The 9793-nt window shown below is 49.4% G+C and overlaps 1 protein-coding gene across 3 annotated transcripts in view; it reads right to left on the bottom strand.

The window, feature by feature from the left end:
* Nucleotides 1-5635: 5635 nt before the first annotated feature.
* Nucleotides 5636-9793, bottom strand: part of LOC121149301 (monoacylglycerol lipase ABHD2) — a 99262-nt gene continuing 95104 nt past the window's right edge. For all 3 annotated transcript variants that reach the window (XM_040969811.1, XM_040969813.1, XM_040969812.1), the window contains exon 11: nt 5636-8715. In XM_040969811.1, coding sequence (XP_040825745.1) covers nt 8519-8715 — 197 coding nt within the window. In that variant the 3' untranslated portion in view covers nt 5636-8518. The remainder of the gene's footprint in view (nt 8716-9793) is intronic.

The raw sequence follows: 9793 nt of genomic DNA, 5'->3' as shown, positions 1-9793 counted from the left end.
CGCCCCCTGCTGGCCCTGGCTGGCACTGCCCTTCCATGTACAAGCTAAGCGGGCAGGGAGTTGGGGTCGTTGGGGTCGTTGGGAGAAAGGGTGGAAAGACTGAATGTTGGAATTTGAGGTGTTTAGCCTCTTAAAGTTTCAGGTGCCTGTGTGTGATTCCTAAAGTAAGCCACAGCCCCTGCCCCCTCCCCTAGCTCATGAGATGGGAGGCCAATAAAGTGTCTTCCAAAGCTGCTTGCTAAGGGAACGGGAACAACAGAGCAGGGATTTGCCCATCACCACTTGACATCACAGAACAGTTTCACATCCAGAGACGCTGGGACAAAGTGGGATTCTGCGGAATAACAGGCGTTTGGACAGAGTCAGAGGGACACAGCAAGAGATTTTGGCCGTCCTCGTGTGACCCTTCAGAAACAGGAGACACCAATCGTGGGGCATTTCATCACCGTGTGGTTTGCAGCCTCACTAGGTAGGGGAAGGGACTGGCAGCTTCAGAGCGTCCTAGTGATACTGGCCGTCCAGCAGAGCCTTAGGAGGATGCCGATGTTGCTGGCCAGATTTCCTGGAGGAGGTGTGAACCCAGACCAACCAGAAGCAGAGGTGTGAGTCGGGCCACCTCTGATCCCAGGTGCCGGGTCTGGAGCCTTGCTGCTTGAAATGAGGTCGGTGGAGGGTGGCAGAGACCACAGAGTCCCCAAAACAGTGGTGACACCTCTAGCTTTTACACTCTCCAAGGAGGCAGCATGTCAGTGTGAACCAACAGCCGAAACCACTGCCTGAAGTAACACAGTTTTGCAAAATATTACAGGTTGAGTATGTTATTCAAAGAGGGAATCAGAAAGTGTTTTGCCATTACAGATTTTTTGGATGTTGGAATATTTGCATATTTAAAATGAGATATCATGGCGAAAAGAATCCAAGTCAAAACATGAAATTTAGTTCATATATGCCTCATACACATACACTGAAGGTAATTTTATATATTATCTTGTAATTTTGTGCATGAAGGAAACGTTTCCTGAACATCAGAAAGAGTTATCATTAGCTGCTGATGTGGACAATTTGCAGTTTCTTGGCATCATTAGGATTCCTGATTGAATTTATGTGTTATCCATAAGCAATCATGTCATTTGGTATGTTTTAAGATTTATTTTATTTTTATTGGAAAGGCAGATATACAGAAAGGAGGACAGGACAATCTTCCATCTGATTCACTCCCCAAGTGGCTGCAATGGCTGGAGCTGAGCCAACCCAAAGCCAAGAGCCTGGAGCTTCTCCTGGGTTTCCCACCCAAGTGCAGGGTGCCAAGACTTTGAGCCATCCTCGACTGCTTTCCCAGGCTGCAAGCAGGGAGCTGGATGGGAAGTGGAGCTGCTGGGATTAGAACCGGCGCCCATGTGGGATCCCGGCGTATTCAAGGCGAGGACCTTAGCCACTAGGCTTCTGCACTGGGTCCTGAGCAGCCCCTTCCTTTTCTCAGTATTATATTTTTACTAAGATTCCTCATAGGAAATCAGGTGTGGAATTTTTTTTACTTATGACATGGTGCCACTCAAGTTTCAGATTTGGAAGCATGTTGGATTTTCAGACTAGGCGTGTACAGATGAGGGGTATCGCAGCTACTCGATTTCCTGAGGTAGGCATCTAATTATTTCCATTTTATTGGTTAAATCTTGTTTGGAGGCTCAAAGACCTAGGAATTGCTTAGAATGGGACCATGGGACCCCAACCCACAAGTGCAGTCAAATCCCTTTGACTCCCTATTCACGCTTTGCCTCAAATGCTCCTATATTGATGTGGGCTTGGGAAGTGCAGGTAGGAGCAGGAAAAGAATGATAATGAAAAAAACCCCACTTATTCCAAGTCAAATTCTCCAACCATCAGCAGATAAAGGAGGAAATAACTTTAAGGGGAAACCTCTCTTCTGCAGAGATGCTGATCTAACCACAGAGGGAGGGGTTCAGTTTGATCTCTGGAGACAAATTCGGTAGTTCAAGGGCAAGCTGTCCTTCAGCCAGAGAGGAGTGCCTGGCGCCTTCCTGGGTGTCCCTCTAAGGATGCCCAAGAGAGAAAAGGAGCAGAGGCCGTCAAGGGCAAGGCCATCTGGTTAGGTGCTTGGTCCTTGCCATGGGCAAGGACTCTCTTTAGAGCTGGGAGCCCATTAAATAAACGAGAACTCTGATAAAAGTGTCAGCCCCACTGGGGCAGCGAATGAGGTGTTTGTCACATGCTTGAAGGCTGCCTCGGGAGAGCGATGGCAAATGACCATACGGGCAGGCTGTTGGCACCGTCCCACCTAGCACCTGCAGCCTGAGCCCTCTTCCAGGCAGCTTTTCCTAAGTGGTTGTCTCAGCAAGGTGACTTCCTTTCACGAGAGTCAGCTAGTTTTACAGGGGTGGTGGCACCTGCAGAAGCTTGCCCACCAGAGCTGTGAATCTTGTAATATGCTATTGGGCATTCTTGGGTCTTCCATGCCTCACGTTTTGCGAGGCAGTGTTGAGAGCTTCCGAGTACAGGGGTGACAAAAATCTCTTTTGGCTAAGCCAGTGCTTAGACCAAGGAGATCCTTAGCTGGGGTTTGGACTGGTTTAGAGATGATCCTCTTTACACCATCTGCTACATCACCCTACAAAAGCCCTGAACAGCCAGGGTTGATGCAGGCTGGGTCTCCCATGTGGGTGGGAGGTACTCAAGTACTTGACTTGCTGGTTCCCAGTACCTGTGCCAACAGGAAGCCGGAATTAGGAGCAGAGCTGGGATTTGAACCCAGGCACTTATAGGGGATCTAAGTGTCCAGAGCAGCTCACTGCAAAATCTTAACTGCTATGCCAAACTGTCTTGATTTAGGTCATGTTCACCTGGTCTTTTCAAATAACGTTGCCAGAAAACCATAGGAATTACACATGCCAAATACCATGTCCATTTTGCCCAATCGTGCTCTCTACAAAGGACACACAGCCACACCACATTTTAGTCTTTATTACGTTTTTTTTTTTTTAAGTAAAGAAATCCCATGGAATCCAAGATAACAAAATTACAGTTTTTGTTTGCAATGATTGTTGTTTACCACCACACAGAATCCAAGTAGAATCAAAAGTAATTATGAGAAGATAATAAAATAATCAGGACACCATTGTTTAGTATCGTTTCTTAATAAAGGTAAATATTCCCATATTTAGAAAAAATTGCATTGCTAGTTGCGAATCTTAAATACCTCAGTGCTAATGGATCCTGAATTCCATCCCCCACCCCCCGCCCAAAGATCCAGCTGCACGGAGGCTCTCAGAACACAAATGCAAAAATACAGTATTTTCAGGGCAGCATGTTTAAGTTTTAGAAAATTCAAACAAAACACAACAAAAACAAAGCAGGATTAGGAATGTGAAAGTGATGGTTCTCCAAAAATCAATCTGGAAGCAGAGATGCCAACAGAAGAATGCGGTTGAACGGAGTCCACCCAGGACAAGGAGAGGCACGACCCCGCTCTTCCTCCCCCGTCCCCACTCCCTCCCGCCCTGGTGTCCCGAAGGCAGCTGCAGTGGCGGATGTCAAAAGCTCAGGTAGTGAAGGTCTTCCTGAGGCACTGGGAGACCCGGATCACCTAGAACTGGTGCTGAGAGGTGGCAGGATTCTACACTGGACTTGTGCTTTCAGAAAACTAAAGCAAGGCTGAGAAGAACCAAACAAAGCCCAGCTCCTATGCCCAGGAACTTCGTCCACGCTCAAGAGTAGCCAGGAAAAGATGTGGTGGCGCGGACGTTGGGGAGAGGCGGGGGTGGGGTGGGCAGTTATCACAGGAGGCTGTTGGCTGCTTAGGTTGGCATTGGGGGGGGGCGTGTCGTGGTGAACTCTCATGGAAACTGAAGGTGTTTCTGCAGGTGCTGTAAGAGGATTGGCCCCAAATTATGGCAATAATGGATCTCTTGGCTAATGGGGACCAGAACGGTGAGAAGGCAGAGTATTGGTTTCATTGACTGATAGCCTCTAGTTAAAATGCTGAAAGCTTCGAGGGACTCAACAATGTAGGACTGAGCCCACCTGTCAGAGACGGACTTCAGCTCATCTATGAAGGACACGTGGAAGCTTTACCCACAAACATGCTAGGAAAAACGTCAGAAAACAGGGGACACTGGCACACTTTCCAAGGGGCCTTTCCGGTAGTCAGCACAACTGGTGAGGCTGACTGGGCCCAGGATCCAGGGCTGGCGACGCAGTGAAGCAGGCGAGAGGAAGCTGCCCCTGCTTTGGAAGGTGTTCCGGTGCTTTCTGCCTGCAGGAGCCAGTTCCCCTTTCCTTAGTTTCAAATACAATTTGGCAAAGCAATCCTAGTTTAGAAAGGGGTGGGGGCAGGGAGGGCATGTCCTCTGCTCAGGTAGCAGAGGTACAGGATAGTCTTTCCCTCGACTGCTTGGCTTCTGAACGCCAGAGGCAGGCCACTTTCCATGATTTTCGGAAGCAGCCAATAATCCAAAGTGGCTTTGAAGAACAGTGTAGGGTCCCGAGAAGATAGGAAGGTAAAAATGCAGTGTTTTGGCTGGTTCCAGACCATTCATACTGGTGAGGGGTGGAATGGGAAGATGAAAATGAAATAGGAGCTCCTAGGCCACGTGAGGGGATTGGAGGAGTTTGCTATGGCTCCGCTCTAAGCTCCCGTAGCAGGAGACTTAAGAGTTCCAATGCCATGATATTGTAATACCAGGGGATTTTCTAGAGGCAAGTTAAGGCTTTCTAGGCAAAGGACCAACAATTCCTGATGCCACAGTGACAGAAAGCTACAGTGAAGATGCTAAGTAGCTCCACCCGGCTGCCTAATAGGCAAAGACCGTGAGTTCCTTCAACTCTGCCGGGAGAGCCTCACTGTGCCTCCAAGAGGGAATCAATGCCTCTCACATCGCAGACACCTGCTTGCCTGGCAGACACTAACAAGAACGCACACCCGGCTTCCTGGGAGCTGGCCCAACAGTCTTGAGTCACACAGTCACAATGAGTGCTCTCATTCAGGCCAAGGTCAGCTTTCACCAAGGCTGTGGTTGTGGGCTGGAAGCCCGAGCAGGAAGGGCTTTGCTCACAATGCCCTGCCTGAGCTGCACTACAGGATGGAGACGCTTCCCTCCTTCCGACGCCCAGCACCTGCCGCAGGCACAAGACCGCCCTCAGAAGAGCCAGGATGCTGTGCTTGGTGACAGTGGGATGCTCTGAAGTAAGAGGCTGAAGACACAGGGCTCTGGACAGCATCCAGCTCCTGCCAGCAAAGGCCTCACGTGGAAAATCCCGCCCGGCAAAGGCGCCTCAAGGCAAGCGCTGAGCCTTGCCACAGCTGTCTCCACTTGCGAGGTCTGGGGAAGCCAAGGTCAGGCAAATGTTGCATCAAGAGATGACCTGGTTTTAGACAAGCTGGAAGAGGAGGTTACACAGGCTCAGGAGGTGAAGGGAGTGAGGGAGACTTGCCTGTGATCCAGTGTGAATAAGAGACCGGACAAGGACCCAGGTATAGGGGACCCTGGTTCCATAACACTAAGTGGAGAAGGGAATACTCCCCTTTTGGGTGCCTTTCCACCCTTCTGGTAGGACAGGGGTTCCCTGTACAGGTCACACAACCCCAGAGTTTAGATGAGTATTTTAACAACTTCCTGTCTGCAATCACTGGGTGCAATCGCCCAGCAGGAAAGAGAGGGTTTTTTTTTTTCAAGTCTGCTACACTCCCTTCTAACATACATGCGGCTAGGAGAACTGGCACTAAATTTTAAAGTCAGAAATTCCTCATGTGCCTGGGATGAGTGTCTCATCAGTGGCTTCAGACTGTTTAGGAGAGAGGGTCCAGCTGGAGAACCGTGGGTGTCGTCCCCGTCTTTGTGCTAGGTCATTTATACAACAAACTGTCTAGACTATGTAATTTATATCTTTAATATGATTTCAAAATATTATTTCCAAACACCCTTAAAAGAAAAAACAAACCTCAATCTTATTTTACCCCAATTAGGAACAAAGAGCAAAAAGGGCATTCATAGTAGCATCAGAAATGGATGACCTTGGTGGGGGGGCAAAGCAAGGAAGTGGAGGACGGAAAGGAGCTGACCTACATGAACGGTGCCACTCCCTCGTTGATTAGACAAGTTGGCATCCCTGAATTCAATGTCTCTGTGTTTTCATTCAGGGACAACCAAGGATTTTCCTGAAAGACAGACACAGTCACTTTCTCATTTCCAGGCCCGAGAGCCTGACGTGCAAACAAAGGGCTTCCGTTGATGTCATGTGAGCCAAGATGGGACGTCAGTGCTTTTCAGAGCCACACAGGGATTTCAGCTGGGACGCGGCCCTCGCAGCCCTGCAGGGACATTCTGGCATTGAGGAAGCAGAGGCTACGCCCCCAGCCCTGCCTCTCCTGTGTGGGGGTCATCGGAACAATGCAGACCAGGCTCGCTCAAGGACTCCCAGTCCCCTGCCACGGGTGTGTTACAGGACCGCCATTCCCCTTCCGGTACCTGGGTAGCTTCTGTCAGAATAGTTCAAGACACGTGGCCTCAGGCAAATGAAAACAAGTCTCTCACTTCCTGGGACAGTGATTCAATTCTACTAAGTTATTGCTTGGTTCAACTATTTGCACAGGAATGAATGTTAACAGGAGGAAACAGGACTATGAGTTTTCTAGATTACAAGTGTGTTTGGGTGGAGGGAAAAGTAACAGAGAGGCACTGGCTTCCAAATCAAGGGGTAGGTGATAAAGTGCCAATCTGTGCTGAAGGAATATGAAAAAGAAACACAGGAGAGAAATAGCAACTCGGGGGAAAGTCACGGAGACAGGATTTGGTGGGTGTGAGAAATGACACACTGAAGTAAATTAGTTGAGATGACAGATATCTCAATCTTTTGAGACAAATGGCTGTTGTTTCATGTTAGAAGGAAGATCTGGTGATTGCCAGAAAACAATTTCTCGAGGCGACAGAGTCCAAACTATACCCACCCGTGACCGTCTGGGTCTCAGGCAGATCCTCTGATTCCCACACATCCACACAGACCCACTATTTCTCTTGCAGCCTGTTGTGGAGCCAAAGGTGACACATGGATTTTATCAGGATCCAGGCAGTTTCACCCATGGGTCTGCTCAGTTTCAGACAGCAGCTGTGGATTTTTCAAAGTGTAGGGTTTTTAGAGAGCTAAGCCACAGGTTTGCAGAAAAGGAATACTTAGAACCCAGAATGGGAAAGATCTACCCAATATTCCACAAATATAGAGTTATTAGAAATCTGGTCTCCAAGTCATATCTTTTGGTTGCAAGTATTTTTCTCTAAACTCAAATCTAACTTTTGAATTGACTGGTATCAAAAGCCACAGACAGAGAGACCTGGGTTAAAACACTAAAGTTACAATTGCTTAAAAAAAAAAATCCCCAAAACTTTTTAATATGAAATGAGGGACTACAGAAGAAAGGCAAACGATGTCACCCACATGCTTTGCCTGGGAGAATAGTCCCCAGGCTCCCCTGGAGTGATGTTCTCTCAAACCTCAGTACACTGAGTTTGTCATTTGAACTTTAGTAGTAGTTGTCTCGGCAATCTACCTGGTCCAAGTCCCTCACACTACAGGTAAGGAAGTTGAAAGTCTGAGAGGACTTTTCCAGGGTCATATAGCCACGAAGAGGCAGAGCCAGGGTTCATTCGTATCCAGGGCCTGTCTGGAGACTCTACACCTGCTACTCAGCAGGTCCCTGGGAGTGAAGAGACACTTGTGACCGTGACTCAAGAAAGATCAGCTACCAAGATGTTTCTAAGGTAGAGGGGCTATACAACAGGGCTTTTCCTATGGATCTGGTGATGACAGCCGCCTGGGGCACTGGTCAGACATTAAAATCCCCAGACCCCTCCCCAGACTCACCGCCTCAGCTTCTCCAAGGGGAAGGACCTGGGAGGCTGAATTTTTAACAAGTGCCCCATGGGACTCTCCATCAGCAGCAAGGTGAGGGAAAACTGCCTTAGCAGCAGTAAGGGGGGAAAACTTGGCTTATGACTTGTGGGAATTTCCTTTCTCGTTTAAGAGGCCGCACACTGGGAGAACCCCCAGACTCCCAGATGGGGGTGTGCCTTCAGTGCTGGCTTAGAATGATCTCTGAGTCTACGTGCAGGCACATACAACCACCACCAAATAGCATTTGTCAGACTGCTCTCTGGGAAAAGCCTTTTGACTGGCAAAGCAAAAGTGCTATTCACACACATTTTTAATAGGGAAACTAGATGTCATTGGCTCGAAAGCAATCAGATGCTGAAACTGGACAGGAGGGTGAGAACCTGTCACTTGTCACCATGGCTAATGATACAACACAGGGAACCAGTAACTAAGCACAAAAAATAGCCTGGAGCTCCCAGAGAGCCGCCTATTGAAGACGTGCGTGGTGGGTGGGCCCCTCCCCGCTGATGGTGAGGTCAGATCCAGGTCATGGAGGGAAATGGGAGACCTGAAATAGCGGGTGAGGGGACGCGGGTTCCAGAGGAGGGCTGCTGGAGCCGCGCAGGAGTCCGAGGCCTCACTCCAGGTCGGCCTCCACCTGCTCCGTGTCGGAGCACTGCGACTTGTTCCGTTCCCACTGGCAGATGGCATTTGCGTACTCTACCACCAGCTTATCCATCCACGTCAGGGGCTCGGGGAACAGCACGGAGCCCTCGAAGAAGCCCAGGTGGCCCCCATGCAGGGGCAGCACGAACATGACGTTCTCCCGTTTCTCTGCAGGGCAGAAGCAGGGAGTGAGTGAGCTTCTGTCCTCTGGTAGGAGGTGCGAAAGCAATGGCCGGGGTGTCCAAGGCCTGTGCCATAGGGAAAAGCCACCTACTGGGGCTTCCTACCTTTACTCACTCTCTTTGATCCCCCCAGACTAGGCAGAACTTTGCTGGGGCAGGTAAGACAGAGCGACTGGCAGATATTAGGTGCTTTTGGTTTGTTTTTCATTTTTTAATGAAGACACATACACACGGGGCGGGGGTGGGGCTGGGAGTGAAGGGAGAGAGAATCTCATATTCCTTCCACCTGCTGGTTCTTTTTCCAAATGCCCTGGGCTGGGCCAGGCTGAACAGGAGCCAGGGACTCACAACACAGGTGGCAGGAATTTTATTGCTTCAGCCATTGTTGCCTCCCAGGGTCTGCGTTAACAGGAGGCTGGAGAAAGGAGCTTGAGCCAGTGTAGACGGGAGAGTTCTAGCTGGTGTTTTAACCACTGTGCTAACTGCCTGCCCTGATTTGGAATAGCAGCTTAGCTTTGGAGCAGGGTGGCACCAGCTTAAGAAATCCTGAGCGGTCTGTGTGGAGGAGGGGCAGCCAGGCGCTACACGGCTGAAGTCCAGCTTTGATGGGGAAGCCAAGCCACCTGGGCCATCCAGTTAACACACAGGTTGTGATTTAGCAAGCCCTAGGAGGGAGCTCTGATGTCCTGGATTTCTAACACACCTCTAAGGTCCAGCTCTGAACAGGGAGTAATGGCACTGATTGTATTATCTGCTAAAGAACAAGAATAATTCAGTGAACCACTAGCTTTCATTATAGACGTTGATCTTCACCATGGAGATTTAACTTAAAGCTGCAAGCTGTGTCAGGATGCCCAAGCTCTCGAGGTCATGTGCCACCCTGAGAATTCAAAACCTCAGCTTGACTTCAGAAATCCATGTTTAGGTTGGTCTCACCTAGGCGAGTAAAGCTATTACTGAAGAAGTGTGTGGAATGGGCAGCCAGGCGCAGCAGGAAGCAGCTGTCTACCGGGGAACTCAGGGACATGGCCCACACCCCGCTGACTCTGTAGGGCTCCCTTCTT

This window comes from Ochotona curzoniae, unplaced genomic scaffold (assembly GCF_017591425.1).
Source record: "Ochotona curzoniae isolate NIBS_2020 unplaced genomic scaffold, NIBS_Ocur_1.0 scaffold_4701, whole genome shotgun sequence".
In the NCBI taxonomy this organism is placed as follows: Eukaryota; Metazoa; Chordata; class Mammalia; order Lagomorpha; family Ochotonidae; genus Ochotona; species Ochotona curzoniae.
The sequence above is the reverse complement of the archived record's forward strand: the minus strand, read 5'-3'. Positions and strand labels throughout refer to the sequence as shown.